The 19481-nt window shown below is 44.4% G+C and overlaps 1 protein-coding gene across 1 annotated transcript in view; it reads right to left on the bottom strand.

Moving 5' to 3' along the window:
- Window positions 1–19191, bottom strand: part of CAPN14 (calpain 14) — a 38820-nt gene extending 19629 nt beyond the window's left edge. The window contains exons 1-9 of the mRNA XM_019549572.1: window positions 18841–19191; window positions 13022–13091; window positions 11303–11421; window positions 10597–10733; window positions 7361–7535; window positions 5334–5399; window positions 3420–3505; window positions 1636–1710; window positions 882–1045 (exon numbers count right to left, since the gene is read on the bottom strand). Coding sequence (XP_019405117.1) covers window positions 882–1045; window positions 1636–1710; window positions 3420–3505; window positions 5334–5399; window positions 7361–7535; window positions 10597–10733; window positions 11303–11421; window positions 13022–13091; window positions 18841–19077 — 1129 coding nt within the window. The 5' untranslated portion in view covers window positions 19078–19191. The remainder of the gene's footprint in view (window positions 1–881; window positions 1046–1635; window positions 1711–3419; window positions 3506–5333; window positions 5400–7360; window positions 7536–10596; window positions 10734–11302; window positions 11422–13021; window positions 13092–18840) is intronic.
- Window positions 19192–19481: the final 290 nt, after the last annotated feature.

The following is a 19481-nucleotide window of genomic DNA, read 5'->3' as shown; positions in this document are numbered from 1 at the left end:
CTAAGCAAGACACTGCATAGCCAGGCAGTAAGAGATCATCCCTGCCTTGAAAAAAATCTTGCAATCTAAAAAAAGACAGTGAGGCAGAACTATCATGCTCAGAGCTTCTATTGATTTCAACAGGCATTTCTGAAAAGGCAAGTCTTAAACGGCATTCCCAATACCACAGGGAAAGTCTCTCTCAGAACCTAGAACTGAACATAAATGTCTTGAGTCTAGGGTGGCCATTTGTCCAATTTTATAGAGGACAGTCCAGTTTTCTGGTCCTCTATCCTCTATTGATGTGAAAATGGACACCTTTATGTCCTCTATTTTTCACCACTTGGCATCCCCCTCCCCCCACCGCCTACACCAGCACCAGCAGTGGGCCTGCGGGAGCTCCCCACTCGGCCCACCCCCGCCACCCACATTGCCACGGCTGCCTGTGGGAGCTCCCCACTTGCTGCCACTGTGACCCCACTGCCAACACTACCACCTGCGGGAACTCACTGTGCCCCCCACCCCAGTCTCGGGAGGCAGGCATTGTTCATGGTGATGGGGACAGTTGCTCTAAATGCAACTGTCCTCTATTCTTGAGGTACCTCAATGGCCACCCTACTTGAGTCCCAGTCTAGTGTTATCATCACTGTAAGATCCTCCTTCCTCTGTGAGTGGCTTTCTGTTATAGTACAGCCTAATAAGATGGAACAGATAAAAACTTATTAATCTCCTGGCTATCCTATAGGTATTTTAAAAGATCTAGAATTTTTGCTAAGAAAGTGTAGCCCTTAGTCTTGAACCCAGGTGATCTCTGTGTAAACCAACTGTGCTGTTCGTAAGTTATACAAGAAAATTTTAGCCTGAACCCTGATCCCTTAAAAGGGGATCCAAGTGCTGCTCACCATTATACTGCTTCATCCTTCCTCCTGCTGTGCTTCCCCTGACCCATCTTCCAATTTGCTGAGAGTACATCCACTTCTTTCCATCCTCCTGGCTCACAAGGTCTGGAGTTAATTTACAGATCATCAGTTCTACAAAATGGGTCTTAAAATCTTGCAGAGACATCCTGGGAAAAGAGAACCACGAGGTGTCTTGTCAGCAGCTTACTTGAGTCCATATGGCTAAAAAAAGGAGTGGGTGTCTCCAACACTGCACCATCCCATGTTACATATGGTAATGTTCATATTTTATGAGGTAGTAAGGAAGTGAACGTCTGCTCCAACAACAGCATGCAGCAGTAGCAAATGAATGACTAAAGGTTCAGCAAAGAATAGCAGCAGAGAGAGGGAGATTAAATGAGGATCCAAGCAGAGGAACCAGTAAAAGGAAACTGGCCACAACATTGCCACCTGCCGGCAAAAATGAACAGAAAGCAGGGGAGTGACACTCAAGAAGATCTCAGTAAAGCTTTGTCCTAGTTTGAGCTGAAAATGTGAGGGAGATGAAGTATCTGGCCTGTGTGATACTAGCACTCCCATGCACCCCTACTAGGTGACCCTACTTCATACTGAATATAGTTCAAGTCGTTGTAAATCATGTTGCACCCATCTCATCCTAGAAGGTGCAGTGCAGAAACACAAGCTAGCTGCAGCTTCAGCTGTGGCCTCAGAGACAGGTAAGAGGGAAAAGGAAATCAATTGCATAGAGCTCCCGTACCAGAATTCACCATCTTCATTATTTTTCCGCAGCAAAATCTTCTCCTTAGGGCTGAGCAGGTCCCATTTCCCTGAGCTAGGGAAAGAAACAAGGTATCTGATTTCTGAAGTCATGTCTAAATAAATCTGGTTTGAAATTCAGCAAGTCTAATACAGAGCTCAATTATAAGATTAATTCCCACTTCAGGACATACATCAAATCTTTGTTTCAAGCACTTCTATAGTCATCACTTGTCTGCCATGTGACTACTCCAAATGCAAAAACAAGAGTAGGAATTAGACTCTCAGCCCTCCTTCAAGAAGCATAGGCCCCTATCCCTTGAGCTGCAAGGAGTATATCTTTGTTCCTGTTAGAAATATAGGTCCCATAAAACACATCTGAGCAGTTATAATGTTTCTGCATAGTGATTCAGACATGCTGGGCAACTCATTAGTGTCCATGTGTTGCTTCAAATATGGAATTCTGACTCTACTGTGTTTGTTAATTTTGTGCAGAAGGAAGCATAATAGGAAAGTACTCTGCCTAACAAATAGGATAATATAAGAGGCAGCTGGAAGTTATTTAAAAGGCAAGATTACTTCTTGCTCTTTACTATGACTTTCAAAATGGACAGCCAGTATGGATGAATTATGTGACAGACACAGACTTGAGAAAGGTTCTCTAAATACAGGGTGAAAGCCTCACACATTCCCAACACCTCATTGCTCTTTACACCCCACAAAACCTGGTCAGACTGGATTGATTCAGAGTGTTAAGTGGACGCTAGCAAAGAAGGAATCTACTACAACCTAACATGAGGCAGGGCTACAGCACGATCCCTTTATAAGTGTCACTCCAGTTTTGGGGCTGGAATAACAGCCATTCTTCCTCTGTGGTGGAGGTGCAGTGACTCCTGTTCTTACCATAACCTTTCAGACAGCAGTAGCCAACCTTTATGATAGGTGTAACATTTACTAGTAACCCCTGATGTTACCCAGTGTCCCCAAATTCTATCACCACTGGGATGTGGCAACAATGAATTCAGCAGCACCTAACCCTAACAGCACTAAACCCTCAAGGCAGCACTAACCCTGCCACCTCCCCAAGTGCCACTCTGATCCCTGCCCCCTCCCTGAGTACTGCTCTGACTCCTGTCACTGGTTCCCCACCACCACCCCATACAGCTCTAAGAGAAGAAGCGAGGTTCCCAATCACTAGATCTATGTGAACTACCAGCCCTTCCACCAGTTCCCTCATCATCGCTAATTAGCCCTTCTGCTCCATCATACACAGTAACAGCAGGGTTCTTCCCTCCCCAAAAAACAAGTTGCTAAGACCTCGATGGATTCTCCACTCAGATCTCAGAACCCCAATATTTATGCAGGGTACAGAGAGCCTGGCTGGGTCCCTTGCAAAGAGCAAATGGCACAGAATAGACTAGATTTTAAAGTGTGCCTTACAATTCTAGCTGTTCTGCATGCAGCTTTGCTGGCAATCTACACCACATCAATTTCATCATCATGTAATGTTCATATTATGTTCCCTTTGACATAAAATTAATGGAAGAGTAGAGGTTGGGAGCAGCATGAGTGAAGTAACTAAATTAGCCGAACTACATTAGCGCTGATTGATGGAGCAAAATCACTTCATAAACACTTTGCTTTGAAACCAGAGGGCCTACAAAAGCAGTTGTTTGTTATATTAATGCCAGCATCATCATTAATTTATGCCTGCAGGTGGCAGCAACATTTCATCCATCCAAACACTCCCTCCCCGGCACTAGACCTTTCCAGTTTTAAACTCACCTATCACTCCAGTCTCCTTTCCATTCAATTTTCCCCCAGGGATTTCTCAGTCTCACTAAATTTTCTGGTCCGTGTGAGCAAGTCACCTGCACAAAACAATACCATTGAGTTTGCCAAGCTGCATTCGGGCCTTGGATGGTTTACAGCTGGGTAGCATGCCAGAAGATAAGTATGTGATTCGTCTCCTTTTATGTATATGAGGATAATGTTTCTGATGCAGCTTTTTTTCAGTGACACTGGTGAATGTGTAATTCTGTGAACTGAAGGATGATGTGATTTGACCAGGTTCACACAGAAAGACAGTAGCTGAGTGAGACAGCTCACCCCTCAGGAATCTTAACACAGGCCCTTTCAGTCCAACAGCTGGAGCAGGGCAGTAACAACTTTAGAGCCCATCCCCATCTCTGAGTCAGCTAGAAATGGCGGTGGCAGCAGGCTGGAAAAGGGAGAACAGGAGGAGAGGTGCCCCTGTGCGTGGAGGACAAGTGAGGGGAAACTGAGAAGGGGTGCACGATTTCTTTTGCTTCTGGGATTTGAAGCTCTCTGGCTGCTGCTCCCATGCCATGAAAGGCTACTGCTCTTCTCTGGATCTACCCCTGCTGACACCCCATGCCATTCATTGAGGGGAGGAGGTGAAGGGAGCAAGAATGTATGTCTGCTACCAACACCTGCCCTGGGTTAACTGGTTCAACTTGGAGGCCTGTGTATGTGCCTACATGTGGCATAGGTAGGTCTTCTCCAGTACCTTTCCTTCTGGGGACAAGAACTCATCTTCAGGGTCCCTGGCTAGTCACCAGAAGAAAGTTCTGGAGTTCTTGTAACTGGGGGGGCCCTGGGTCTCTGCACTTGTGCTGAGGCTCCCTCAGAGGGGACATGCACAGGGCCAGGTCCGTTTCGGGAACCAGGTCCATCCATTCCAGCTGTGGAGATGTCTTTACAGTGCTCACAGTCCGGCCTGGAGCACACTAGCACATGTGCATCCCTGGTTCTCCAAGGGCTCTTAGACAATCAGGAGCTTTTTAATCTCCTACAAACTCGTCTCAGCAGCCAGGCCATGGCAGCTCCTGAGGGGGTAGACCTCCTCGCTGGCCACCTGTCGCATAGGCCACATCTCTGCAGTGCTGGTGAAAAACCCTCAGAGGGTGGTCCTGACTGATGTTACCAGAACCAGAAACTCATGAACTACAGCCAGTGAGACTGGGTAGACCCTGCAACCATTGCTTTGTACACAGGACTGCCCACCCTTTCCTGCACACCTCTCTGGGAAGTGGAGACTGTCCTGCAACCTGCCTTACTCACATACTTGGGGCAGGATGCTTTCTGCCAGTCTGTATCTCTCAGCCTTCCAGAGCTGGACGACCATCCAGTACCCTGACTCATGAGTTTCCTTCCCCACCCATCCCTCACTGCATCAGCCAAGGAAGCCACATGACATCCAGCCATGCCCAGCAAAGAACTCTAAGCTCCATATGACTTCCTCATCCTCTGGTCCCACTCTGATGCTCAGTGGTAAATAGTTCAACCACCCAATGGGCCAACCTTTAGTCAGAAAACCATAAGGTAAACCAGGGTTGGGAAGCCAGACACAGGGGCCACAGATCCAACCAAGAAACTGAGAGTTATGGTCAGGAGCAAACCAAGAGTCAGAAGCTAGACACAGATCCCAGAAGCACAAGAACCAGAGTCAAGACAAGGCACTGGGATCAGGGCAGTCTACAAGGTCACCAAGGAGACTTGTGAGGACACCTCACTGCTATCTGCCCTGCTGATTTTAAGGCCAAGTCAGCTTCCTGACAGCACAGCAGCCCATAATTGGCTGCCAAAAGGATAACTCATCCCTAGAAGGAGTAGTGACTCCTCACTCTGCTGGCATTCAAAATAAGTCTAAAGATAGAAAACCAGGGTTGTATTTACCTTTCTAATACCAGTCACTGTGTAGGCATGACCAGCTACCAGCCCATTCTCCAGCAGCTTTGTTTCCTTCAATCATGAGATTTAAAAAAAAACAAAAAACCTCATTAAGTGTATTAACAGAACAACTGAAACCAATTCTGCCCTCAGTTACTTTGGTAAAGCCCCTGCTGGAGTCACAGAGAGATGTCCTGTGTCACTGAAGATGGAATTTGACCCCGAGTAACTTATAGTCAAGGTTGAGCTGCAAAATTCAGCTCTAGACTCGCAACACTGCATAGTTTAAGAAGTATTTGGAACTGGAGGATTTGGTTTGAACTTTTATAAAGGTAGGGGTCACATGCATGTTTTAGGTCTCTATCTGAGGTCAACTTCCCTCCTGTCATCAAAGTCTACAATATTTGCTTCAGAGAAATATCACAGATGTTAACCTGAGACTTTGAAGATCTAGGTACAGGTTCCTGTTAGAAAGTTAGACAATGCACTTAATGAGGTTTCCTTGTTTGCAAATATAAGACAAGGGGCTTTTCCATTCATGCTGACTGGGGAAAAAACTTCCTGTATGACCTCTGGCACAGAAATTTCTTATTCTTTTGGTGCCTCAGTTCCTCATATCTAAAACAGTCTAAGAGTTAAAATACCCTAAAGGGAGATTGTGGGGGAAAATACACTAAAGATTACATTATGCTCAGAAACTAGAGGGCTGGGGGCCATGTTAACAGACAGACAGAAAAAAGAGTGAAGTTACACATTGCACTTAGACCATACTAAGGGTATTTAAAACACAAGCATCCCCACACTACAGCTCATTAACTTGTGCCAAGTTCCCTCATAGCATCTCAAAGCTACTCCACTTCAGATGAGGGTTAACTTTGTGCTACCAAGATCATGTTAGGGTAACTTCAGTCTGCTCCCCAGAGATAAAACAAGCAATCTGCAGTCCTCTAGCATCCCAGGATGCACTGCTCCCATGGATGGAGCCCTGGTGTTCTGGCTCCTAGCCACGCCCCTACTTCCCAGTCCTTTAGTGGCAAGTCTGCGCTGTGCAGGCAAGAAATGGTGTTAGTCCTTAATGTGCAACTGCTCATAGAACACGCTGAACACTCCACATATTTCATAGAATAATAAAATCATAGAAAATTAGGATTGGAAGGGACCTCAGGAGGTCATCTAGTGCAACCCCCTGCTCAAAGAGGATCATCCCCAACTAGATCATCCCAGCCAAGGCTTTGTTTAGCCGGGTCTTTAAAACCTCCAAGGATGGAGCTTCCACAGCCCCTTGGGGTAACCTGCTCCAGTGTTTACTACCCTTCTTGTGAGAAAGTTTTTTTCTGATATCTAACCTAAACTTCCCTTGCTGCAACTTGAGACCATTGTTCCTTGTTCTGTCATCTGCCACCACTGAGACAGTCTAGCTCTATCCCCTTTGCAATCACACTTCAGGTAGTTGAAGGCTGCTGTTAAATCCCCCCTCATTTTTCTCTTCTCCAGACTGAATAAGCCCAGTTCCCTCAGTGTCTCCTCATAAATCATGTGTCCCAGCCCACTAACCATTTTTACTGGCCTCCACTGGACTCTCTTCAATTTGTCCAGATCCTTTCTGTACAGCGGGGCCCAAAACTGGACACAGTACTCCAGGTGTGGCCTCACCAATGCCAAACAGAAGGAAAGAATCATTTCCCTCGGTCTGCTGGCAATGCTCCTACCAATGCAGCCCAGTATACTATTAGCCTTCATGGCAACAAAGGCACACTGTTAGCTCATATTTAGCTTACTGTCCACTTGGCCATGACTTGTCCACTTATTTAAAGTGGAAATTTAAGTACAGTCTAAGTGTAATGTGTAACTTCACCCTAAGACTTGCACAGCAAATGTGCAGAACTTCAAGTAATCTGTTTCTTTTAAAATAAAATAATAAAACAGCTGGATTAGAGTAACATAGGAGAAAAATATCTGCATAACAACTGCCAGCCAGGGAAAACATAGTAGGTGTTGATCATTAATCCAAATGATATCAAGTCAGCTCTCACCCCTAAATGGGTCTGGCAACCCATGAGAGATCTGCTGTAGGTTGCCCTTGTCAGAATATCCCAGAGATCAGGAGGAGCCTCTGCCAGCTTGATTGCCATGTTAACTCCACCTGTAAAGTCCACCAAGGCTTCTGACACTTGCCCAATCTGCAGATCTTCATAGGAGCCGTACAGCCTATCAAGACAAATACAAAAATACCTGCTGTTTAGTTGTAAATTCAGAGGTGATGGGGTTGGACTGCTATTAAAAAGGAGCATGGGATTAGGAGTGGGTTGCAATATCAAACTGAAGGTTTTATATGAATCCTCAACATTCAAGTGGAGGGTGATCTAGATCAGTGTTTCTCAATCCATGGCTCGTGACCCAAAAGTGTATCACAGGTATATATGAAAGGGTCACGAACAAACTTTAAAAATGGATCAGTAAACTTTAAAAATGGATTCTCCTTTAAAGGAGAAAAATGTTGGAAACTGTGGCTTTTCCCTTGCAGGCTAGCAGAGTTCCAGCTTGCAAGGGCTGCTTGGGTCCCCTCACACTGTCCCATACACCCACCCCCAGCCCTATACACTGGGTGACTGGAGCCTAGGGGCATAGGGCAGCAGTTTGGGAAGGAGGGGCACTGGTTTGGGACTGGCCATTGATGTTCACAAATGGGTCCTGGTACAGAAAAGGTTAAGAACCACTGATTTAGATAACTAATTCCAGGTTAGGCCTTTGTTTGGAAGGTGATTGCTTCATCCAGTTCAAACCCCTGCACTAAGCAATTAGTAAAGGTTTCCCTACAGTATGCCTACCACACACGTATGTTAACTAGTTTCACCTGAACATCTCAATAGATGTCACTAGTATTGGGGTAGTTTACAACACACTTAGTTCACAATAGGTTGCCAAATTATTCTTGGCTGTTTGCTTCAGCTTTTACTTCCAAGGACACACTTTTTCCAGTCAGCTGGAGCTTCCTGACAATTCTGCCCAGGTGATTGAAGAAGCAGTGCCCTTTGAAATAAAAACTACAGAAAACATTTGGATCACCTCAGTAATTCCAGGATAGCTATATGCTGCAGTTCTGTATATCCCAGGTTACATCATATTTACTCATCTTTGCAAGGGGTAGGGAACTGAAAATATCTAGTACTTCAAGCATCTATTGTATTGTTCATTAAGACCTTAACCTTCTCCTGATTTTTCCTCACCATTAAAATATTATCTCAGAATACCAAAGCCATATAAAACTTTCTCAAACTTCATCCTGTCTCCCTTTCACCCAACACTAGTGTGAAGAGCAAAAACTTCATTTTTCCTCTTTCCTATTGTCTCTCTTCTGATACATATTTATCATTCTCTCCTATTCTTAGGTGTCATTATTCAGGCCAAAAACATTAAGTGGCTTCAGTATCTCCTTGTAAGATTATGAAGACTATATATCTTCTATTGTGTCCTTCTCAGTGCAATTACTTTCTTAGTGTTGATGAATGGTGCTACACTGACAGCCTTGGAGACTGAGGATAAAACTGTTAAGTGTGACTTGTGGTTTATTGAGTGCTTAATATTTAGAAGTCCAAATGGAAGAATGAAAAGGGCCTGAACATTCAGGGTGTATGCTTAGCCTGCCTGCAGATGAGGTTTCTGTAAGGTGTCTTGGTTTGGGCACCCAAAAAATGGAGGCACCCAAATCACAAGCCACATTTGAACAGCTTTGCTTAAGGTCCTGTATAGATCCACAAATGAGCACAACATAGGCAGTGGCAGTGCAAACTTGTCTGTTCCCCACAACCAGTAGGTTTCAACCTTGCTCTAGCATGATGACCAAGGGTTAAACAATAGGCCCGTGTGAAGCAGCAAGTATTCGATTCAGATTCGGCCAATTCGGAGGGATAGTGATTTGATTAGGTAATTGAAGTCACTGTCCTGATTCAGTTTGGCCAATTCAGATTCAGAGATATGGCACCGATTTGGAGACTTGGCCATAAGCTATAATGGAGAATCACTAAAATACCTATAACTTAGCCTTTATTTTTTGTAGATGAAAACACCAGGGATGGTTGCGCCTTCTGAGGGCATGAAGCCTGTCACGTTTCAAGGAGATATGTGCAGGGGTTTCTGTGAAAGTGCCCCTCAAACTGTTGAAAGCAAAACTTGTATCACTTGTGTGTGTTAAGGGGTGTAGGTTGTAGCCATGTCATTATGAAGAGTGCTGGAAACATTATGAAGCATGCTGGAAAGGCAGGTGCTAGGTCTTCTGGCAGGGGAGGGAGAGGGGCAGAGGGAGAGCTGCCTTTCCAGCACTCTTCATAATGCTTGGTGTGCTGCAAAATATGTGTGTGTTTGTAATATATGTTGTGCTTTCCTGCACAGTGATGACACACAGTCAGGGAAAACATAGGAGAGAGACTAGCTATCAAGAGACAAGATAGCAAGCCAGAGACTTTCAGACTCCACTTTTCCAAGAGAGCCATGGCTCACAAAAGACACAGATCACACAGCCTTATATGTTGTTTCTATGTCCCTCCCCCAGAGCACTGTGATTGGAAGGGAACTCAGGGAAAGATCACAGTCATTGGCCAGCTACAGATGTCAATATCAGAGCAATCTTCCCCCTCTTTGCCTTCCCCCTCCCTCTTCTCAGTTTCTGTTCCCTGCAAGCCTGCCTTCCAAAGCTCTGAATCTTTCTGAATCAATTCCAGGCTTCTGAATCAATGGGTCTCCTGATTTGATTCAGATTTGGATATTCAGCTGTCTAATCAGGCTGAATCTCTTCTGAATTGAATCAGCCACCAAAGCTTCACACAGCCCTATTGAGCAAGTACAGTGAGTTATTCTGCACCTTACAAGCCAGCATGCTCTGTTAACGAGCATGCCGGCTTGTAAGGGCTCATAATGGAAAAGTGAAACCAGAAGTGCCCACCAGTGGCTGCCCGAACCGGCAAAGATGTCTGTTCAGGCCACTCAGTTATCCGGTATATTTTGTTATCCAGCACCTTCCATTCCCCATGGGTGCCAGAAAACAAAGCTTTTACTGTAGTTCTATTCCCATGTTTATTCATACCTTAGCTTCCCTACAAAGCTAGTGGCAGTTGCTATAGCAGTAGTTATTAATTTTAAAAGTTTGAAGATCACAGCTACTATTCGAATATGACAAGTCCCAAAAGTCTTTTCTTGAGAGAGGGAGAATTGCATGTGCATAAGGCAACAAATTGTAAAGAGATTATCTGTACCATAGAGTTGATTCACTTACTTGGCATATGCCTTTTCTAAAAGGGCTCCCCAGAAGAGATTCTTGCAAACAGAGGAGAGGAAAACTAGCTGGCCATCCTCATTTACCGGCAGTCGGTCATCTACTACCACGTCAACCCATTCACCAAAGTGCCAGAACTGTTCCAAGAAACGATCAAGCAAAATGCTATATATCACTAGGTTGTAATCCTCTTTAGTAGCATATAGGGAAGCATGTATTAGCTATGGGCATGTTACAGGCTGCCAAAGTAATCAGTCATTACTGTGCTAAGAAGAATCTACTGACAGACTCTTGTGGTTAGCTGATAACCCCACCCAAGCACAAGGGAGTAAGATCACAGGCTAAAAAGAGAGGAAGCAGTGTGGGACAGAAGGGTCCTGAGGGACAGATTTCTAGTAGCAGCCAAAGTGTGCAAGTGGGAGAGATGGAGACTGAAGTAAGATAGGGAAAACCACACCTTGAGAGGAAGGTAGAGCTGAATCTTTTAGTCTGTCCCAAGAAAGGTGACTTTGATTTGACTCTACGACTGGGCCATTTCATAGGGAATAGGGTTGGAACTCCCCCCAGTGGTAGCTTTACAGAGCTCCCTCTGAGAGTAACAGTAACTGGTCCATAAAATATCTGCAGACAACACCCTGCTCACTGAACCAGAAAGCATAATGTATGCCTTCTGGGAACTTTCACTGGTATAGGGAAGAAGACGCACCCGGAAGTGGAAAATGCCAGCATACTTCCGATCAAAGCTTTGGTTTTTTGGCACAACCAGAGCCAAGATGTCTTGATGGAATGTCAAGGCTCCCAGGGCAGCAAGGAACCAGCAGTCTTCTGTGCCAGAAAAAAGGGAAATATAAATATGGTGGTAGAGAACAGGTGGGGAATCAAGACATCAAAACAGAATTATCACTTTCATTTGAAAATATTTTTTGGAAATGGTAGCCAGTTGGTTGCTTTTAAATTCTAACTACTCTCCGCTCCAAAAAAAGTAAGGGAAGCCATAACTTCTATCTAGTTATAACTATTTTATTTTTCAGTTGCTATTTTAACTTGTACTAGAGGCTGGTTTAATTTGAAACCTTGCTAAAATTGTTTTTAGTGAAAATATTCAGGGTTTCATTGAAAACATTTTCTTTTAGTTTTCCACAATCAAACAGCCAAGAAAAACAAGTTCTTCTGTGAATACCTGTAATTTTTCAGAGAGAAAACTTTTTCCTGACCAGCTCCAATAATACTGGTGAGTACTTACCAAACTTTGTGTCTAAGGATCTCAAGCACTCTAAGCTTTAATTAATTAATTAAGCCTCAAAACCTATATCTTAGGTAAGTATTGTTATAGTATTTTAACTTAGGGAAACTGAGGCACAAAGATGACTTTTCCAAGTAGTAAAGCAGTAGTGAAGCTGGGAAGAAGTCCTAACTCTCCAGCTCTATCGCCTAGATAACATTCACATAAGAGGATGACAGTTCTTCACAAACATGCATTAAATTACCATAGCCTCTTTTTGCTCACTGATATGAGATATTAATCAGGATGGACAACAAGGCTGCAAAACTTCCCGTTTTCTGCCTCCAAGAATTTATTGCCAGGGGCAACACGTAGAGGGTGCACGTGCACTCCCTGAGCGTGGCGGTGTACCCCCCTGCAAAAAGGTGCCACCAACACTGTCAGCAGTGCCTGTGGGCAGTCGCCACTTGCCACCCTGCCACCAACAGTGCCAGTGACATCTGCAGGAGCTCCCCTGCTTACTGCCACCATGCTCCTGCCACTGCACTCCCGCTGCTACCATGCCCCCCCAGCCACCGGGGGCATGCGCCATTCATGGATATTGCAGTAGTCACAAACCCTTCTGCAGCCTATACAGTTTAAAATACAATATGTGGTTTTGTAGGGTTGGAGTGCAGGACAGAGCAGGACACAGACAAGAGGCAATGCCTTTTTCTGGTGATATTTTTTTATTTGACTACCTGTCTAATTTCATTCCCAACTATAAAGTATAATAAAAAACACCACCAAAAAATCTTTGCCTCTAATATATGCTTTCTAACTAGGCACAATAAGGAAGTTTTTGGCATCATTATTACTCACCTAGTGCCATTGATAAGTCTGCACTTTACAGACATGTAAAAAGACCAGGTTGTTTCATATTCCAGCACTAACTTATGTAAACATAATATGTAGGGTACGCCACAAAGCTTTCAATGATCTGGGACACTTTTTATCCTGTGGATCATATCTTAGCCACTCACATGAGTTGTTTTGTTAAGTATATTTTATATGACTATGATTACTTAATCCATGTAATAGAGAGCGGGACCAAAACTGTACTACCTTTTAAATTCCTTCATGAAGGATAGCACAGTCCAAATTAAGCACAATCACAATCTTGTCTGTAGGTATAAATGTGGGTACAAAAGAAAAAACACTTACCCACCAGTCCTTGGCAAATATCAAGTCGTCTTGTATTTGCAGCATAAAATACTGGATTCTCATGTAACTCCTTGGAACAAAACCAAAAAAAAGTCATTGTATAGGTCCTGCAAAATCTCAAGGGTTTAACTGTTTAACTTGAACTGACTGCAATGCCACTAAAATGAGTTTCAGTGTATTCAAAGGTCTCTAAAGGCAGAACTCTGACATTCAACTTCAATGTTTCTAAGAGACCTGTCTGTACCTGGAAATTATAACATTGTAAAGTAGGTTACACTTACTGTGCTATCATTATTCCAGTATAGTTCTTTACGTAGAGACTCTTATTCCAGTTTATGTTTGTCATTTCAGTTTATCGACTGTCTCTTTAAAAGGTTTCAGCTACACTGAATTAGCTCTGAAACTGGAATAAGTCTGGGTGGGGAATTATACTGGTTTAGCTATATGAGTTTTAACCATACCAGTATAACTGATACAACTTTTCCAGATAGACAAGTTCTGGAAGTCACCTCACTGCTCCTGGCAAAAAGGTCAGTCTCTGCACCTCAAATCAAACAATTACTTTTTTTGAGCAAAATTAAGGCTTTTTTGCTCTTTCGGGTTCTGCATGAGATTGAGTTGATTTTGAATGACATACATAAGGGGGCAGGATTCTCCTTTTTCCCCACTTGTTATATAAATATAGGCCACATTTGTAGGTAGAGTTCTTTTAGGTATAAGGTTATACCTTCGGATTTCCTGGACCCAAAATGCTTATTTGGGGGCTAATTATAACAATCTCTGTATATTTTTCAGCCTTTAGTTACTGACAGAAGTTCTCAACCTTAACTCCATTTCTTAACAAACGATTTTGGCACAAAGTTCTACAAAGCTGCTTTTTGCTCAAAATACTGACTCTTAATACATTAATTCAAGGATCCCAATGACATGGTTCACAACAGAGGATACTGCCAGTTACTTCTCAGCTGACATGACTAATAACTGGAGCAGAAAATCCAGAAAAATTAGCTGATGTCTGTCAAAGAGCGCTCTGTCCGTAACCACAGTGATTCTTGGAATTATTGTTCAGAGAGAAAATATGTTGTTATACTTCTTGTCTCACAAATGCCTCTGGGGTCAAATTAATAATGTAAATGTCAAACTTCTGTTTCACTTTTATGACCCACAAATTGCTCAAGCTAATTGTCATGCTGTTGGCTTCCACCTCAGGCAGTTACAAAGAGATGGCAAACCCTCAGAAGCCAATTCTAGTAATTAGACACTAGTCCCTTCCCCTGGTGAAACTGGGTGTTCTGTATACCGGTCAGCATCACAGACACAGCACATCATATGCCCACCGACTGAAGGCAGAAATCTCGGCATGTTCACTGCAGTGTTGGGACTGAAAGAAGCATGGTAATTTTCCCCAGTGAATTTTTGCTGGGCTAAGCATAGCATCAGAACAAATAAGAAGCAATAGCAGGCTCCCTTGTGAAGAACTGTTATCGAGCGTCATGAGGATTTCAGCTAGAACTTACACTGGGTCAATCATTTCATCCTCCTCTATGACTATTTTTATAACTCCAGCCTCTGTACCCAGCAGAACTTCTGTTCATGCCTCCAATAGTCCTATATGCAGAGAAAAGTCCTGGGATGAGTAAATAGTGTGGGCTAATTGCAAAGAAGCTAGGCACAATCACTATGACAACCTTACAACACAACTTACTGTCAGGGACCCTAGCAGACAGCCCAGCTTGGGCTAAATGCTTAGGCAACCACACATGCACTGAGTCTCTGGTGACAAGCTCTGCCCGAGCTAATTAATTGGCTGGCTTCCTGACTGGATGTTGGGAGGGGTACCTACCCCCGTTAGCCCCAGCTGCGTCAGCAGATTGGGGCCCAGTCAAGGGTTCTGATCCAGGTCTGTTTTGGTAAGGCTCCTGGTTCCTGTACTCTCTGGTTTTCCAGGTTCCTGACCCCAGTTTGGTCCTCTCCTGGACTCTGGCTTTGGATTTTTCTTTTGATGAGTTTCCTGACCCTGTTTGTCTCAGTTCTTGGACTTTGGCTTGTGGATTGTCCCTTGGATCTGGCAACTGATTCCTGGACCCTGACATTGGCTTGTGTTTTGAACTCTGCCAGATCTAGGGAGGGAAATCCAGGAGGAATCTGGCTCCCAAACCCCAACTCGGCCACTAGCCCCTGCCTTCCTGCAGAGGCCTAACCAATAAGACAGGCTTCCTGTGACCCAGTCCCTTGTTCCTACACAGCAGCAGAAGAAGAGAAGAGATGCGAGGCTAGAAGAAAGTGAAGAAGAAAAGAGATGTGAAGTGGTGAGAGCAGGAGGGAGTTATGCTTCCGATGATCTCTTTTTGTAAAATGTTCAGTTAATATAGTGAGAATCTTAACACAAACATGCAAAGAGGTTCCATTTAAGAGAGAGAGAGATTGAGGCTTATTCTTATCTTAATGCACAGATATATCAAATCAAGATGATATTTTACTCAGGGTATATGAACGCTGCAGAAACTCCGCATGCTGTAAAATTGTCAAATAAATCTTGAAAGTCATTCCAGTAAGCGTGAATGCAGGGAAATGGTTTTCTAACATTAAGTGCCCCACTGATCAGAATGTTGTTAAAACAGGAAAGCTTTAGGGTGGAATTCTATTGTCCTTTGTGCAGTAGCAATGGACCTAGCAATGGAAGTAGCCTTTTTGTCACTTAAGCAGTTTCAATTCTATTAGCTGTGAAGTGTGGATGTATAAGCATGCATTGTATAATAAGCATGCTCAGTAGGCTACACACTAGCCAGGCCTGTATGCAGTTTTATGTGCTGTAAATGCCAGGGAAAAAAAACAACCCAAAACTGGAGGAGGCCCCACCTATCTTCTAGCCCCAGTAGTTCAGTGGTTAGGGCCAAGTTTTCCAGTAAGTGGGAAATGGGAGTTATAAACCACCCTCACTGATACAAAGACACAGCTTTAACCCTAACTTCTTAGTGCAGTGCTCAAACATACCATAGGTCAGTTGGTCTAATAAAAGATATGACATCTACCCAAACAACCTTGCATGACATACAGGTCAGGCATTCTCTAGTCCCTTCTCCAATGCTCCTTTTGAAGCTGAGCCTCTGCACCTTGCATGTAATAGGATGAAATGGGTGGAAAGTAGGGCTGTCAAATGATTTAAAAACTTTGATTGAGATTAGTTGCACAATTAAAAAAAAGTAGTTGCAATTAATCACAATTTCAATCACACAGATAAGAACTCAAAATTACGTGCAGGAAAAACTCAAAGTTGTGCAAAACTGTGCAGGTATTTTGTATGGTTGGAAGGTGGATGTTGGCGGGGGAGAGTTGTGAAGGTGTGGGGGGCTGTGGGTGTGTGTGTGGGGGGGGGGTTGGAGCCCAGGGAGGTGGGTTCCTGTATACACTGGCAGGATTTGGGGTACTGTGGGTCAGGAGTGAGGGGTAGCAGCAGGGCTGAAGGGGCTGTGGCTGAACAGATAGACACACGTATAGACAGACAGATTCACCCACAGACATACACAGACACGGCCCAGCAGGTAAGTGTGTGAAGGGGAAGGGACACAGGGGAGGGGGGGGGCAGATCGAGGCCCCAACAGTGAGGGAGGGAGTGGAGCAGAGGCAGGGAGCGGGGTGAATGGGGCCCTGGGGCTGGGGCAGGTCATGGGACAGTCATGGACAGCTCATCCAGGGGCACAGTGAGCTCCTGTCACTGTGCACACCCCTGGGGGGAGGCATGGGGGGCATGTACCCGCCGGCTTTGTGTATGGGGCAGAGGTGTGGGAGCCATGCAATGCCATGTGCCTCCCACCACTGGGCAGGCAGGGGACGTAGCATAGGCAGCACGCAGCTCCTGGGGCAAAAGCAGTGGGACACAGAGCCCCAGCCTGACTACCCTATGCACAAATCTGGTGAGCATATACCCCCCATGCCTTCCCTGTATGCATAGTGGTGGGAGCCCCCCCACACGCTTGGATGAGCTGCCCATGGCTCCATCCCACAACCCGCCCCAGCCCTGGGGCCCCATTCACCCCTGCCTCTGCCCCACTTCCTCCCTTACCACGGGGGCCTCGATCTATCCCCACCCATGCCCCTTCCCCTTCATAGACTAGTCTGCTGGATGTTGCTCCACACACTGCTGGGCTGCATTCCTGGCCACATGTAGGCTGTGACTGTGTCTGTGTCTGTGTGCACCATTCCCCCATACCGCTGGAGCTGCCCAGAGCCTGTGCCCAAGCTGCCCTGCAGTCCTCTGCACTCCCACTGCTGCCCCATGAGGCAGCCCAGAGATTGCAGTGATGGTGGTGAAGCAGAGCCCAGGCATAGGCTCCAAAACCACCTGTGCGATTAACATATTAAAAAAATTAACGTGAATGATTAATGCATTAATCATGTACATTAACTATGATTAATTGACAGCCCTAGTGGAAAGTAGTACTGAATCTCTACCCCAGTGGGAGCAAGGATCCAGACTAAAACGCAGGGCTTACTCCCTTCCAGAGCAGCAGCCACCTCATTCAGACATACAACTTCAGTTTTGTTCTCTTCCTTCCAGCCCTACATATCTCCCCTCCTAGTTGTCTAGGAGGCCAGCTTCAAAAAATGCCCAGCCTGAGGTGTGCTGGTTAGAATACTGGGCTGGGAAGTTCAAGAGACATGTTCAAAACCCCTGAGAGGTAAGGTGGAACCTAGTTCTCCTACTTCCTTACCATTCAGCTATTGAGAGTGGAGCATGGGAGCATCTAAACTCTTGTTTTTTAGCATCTAACAAGGGTTTTAGTCTGGCTAAAATTTCATGACTTATGTGCATACACTGGCTATGCAAACAGAGCCCACTGAACATGCACAGTACATGTACATACACTGTGTGTCCATACACTATGGGTGATAGAGGGTAATAGAATTACAAAGTGTACAGAAGTGCCAGACAGGTCATGTACATAGCTAAAAAACTGCTGTTTAGTCATATAAAGAGCAACAGAATTCCAACCTTAGTCTATATCTTGGAGTAAGCAAAATGTAGGCTGAAAAAAGAAATGGCTAAAACTTTACCCTTTAATACAGGTGCCCCCAACTCCCTGTGGCTTCTGAGGGTAGAAGCTTTTTTTGTAAGTTCAAAAGTTGGCAATTTTACATCTGTTTGTTTAAAGGGGCAAATGGGCACAAATCAGTTCCAACAAAGTATGTTAACTACTCAGGACCCATCTGCAGGCCATGTCTTCACACGCATTGAATTTTACGTAACTGAGTTACAGCTGAACCCTTGAAAACAGGGGCTGCTACATCTACTACTTGCAGCCTGATTTTGGAAGGTGCAGCTACAGATCCTACTGATGTTAATGGGATCTGGGGGAATGTAGCTCTTCTGTAAGCAAGCCAGAACTGATGACCGTACCTTGATATGATCAATGAATATAGTCTTCTGCCAAATGGCAAGATTCACATGAAGACACAATGACGTAAAGAGATATTGGTGGCTCAGAAATTTGCAGATAATTTTGAATGCAAAAGGAAGGATTCTATATGTATGTTGCACTCCCTCCAGTGCCCTGATGTATAATGTCATTTTCCCAGGTTTCTAGGTAGGGGCTCAAGTCAACTTTATATCCACTTGTTAGTGGAAGCCCCTAAAAATTGTAACTGGCTCTGTTCCTGCCAAATGGTGCCTGGCAGAAGGGGTACCCTTTAAATGAACATCTTTGGTAGGTTTAACTAAATGGAAACCTACAAACAGGTTCTTCCAAAAATAATGTAACACTGCTCATCCATCTATGACACTGACTCACATAAAATCAATTCACTTGAATATCACTTACAGGTGGCCTCTTCCACTGCAGTTTTGATGGAAGTTTCTGTAACAGTGGACCTCTTCCAATAGAACTCAGGTCAGCCAGGAAGTCATCATCCTCAAACAAGCATTTATTCTTCAAGCACATCTCCAGCAAAGTCTGGTAATTCTGCTGAAGAGGTTTGCTGGGTTTTTGAAAGATCCTCTGGCATGAAGGCACCTCTGGTTTCTTTTTCCTTTGTCTCAGGAATGACAGCAGAGACATTCCCAACTAAAGGTGCTTATAGGAAACTTTTTCCTATGTGATCTGGGTGAACTCCCTCTGCCTTCTTTGTAAGAAGCGTTTTCTTCAGCAGACTTCCTGGCTGTTAAAATAATTGTAAAATGTAAGTTTAGTCTGACTGGTTTTTTAATTTAACTAGACGAGAGTTACTAAGTAAAGTAGGAGATTTTACTCTCTGCCTAGCTTAGTTTCTAACCTATTCCCATCACTAGGGCATGTAAAGCTTCAAGTCTCTGTAGACCAAATCAAACCACCAATGAAATCAAAGGAAAGACTCCACTGATTTCAGAGGCCACTGAATAGGGCTTTTGTAATATAAAGTCCCTATATATTTATACTAATTATGCATACCAATGTAATCGCCTTTACAGACCTTGTGCTATCGC

The sequence above is a fragment of the Crocodylus porosus genome, unplaced genomic scaffold (assembly GCF_001723895.1).
Source record: "Crocodylus porosus isolate Cpor-Errol unplaced genomic scaffold, CroPor_comp1, whole genome shotgun sequence".
Classification (NCBI taxonomy): Eukaryota; Metazoa; Chordata; order Crocodylia; family Crocodylidae; genus Crocodylus; species Crocodylus porosus.
The sequence above is the reverse complement of the archived record's forward strand: the minus strand, read 5'-3'. Positions and strand labels throughout refer to the sequence as shown.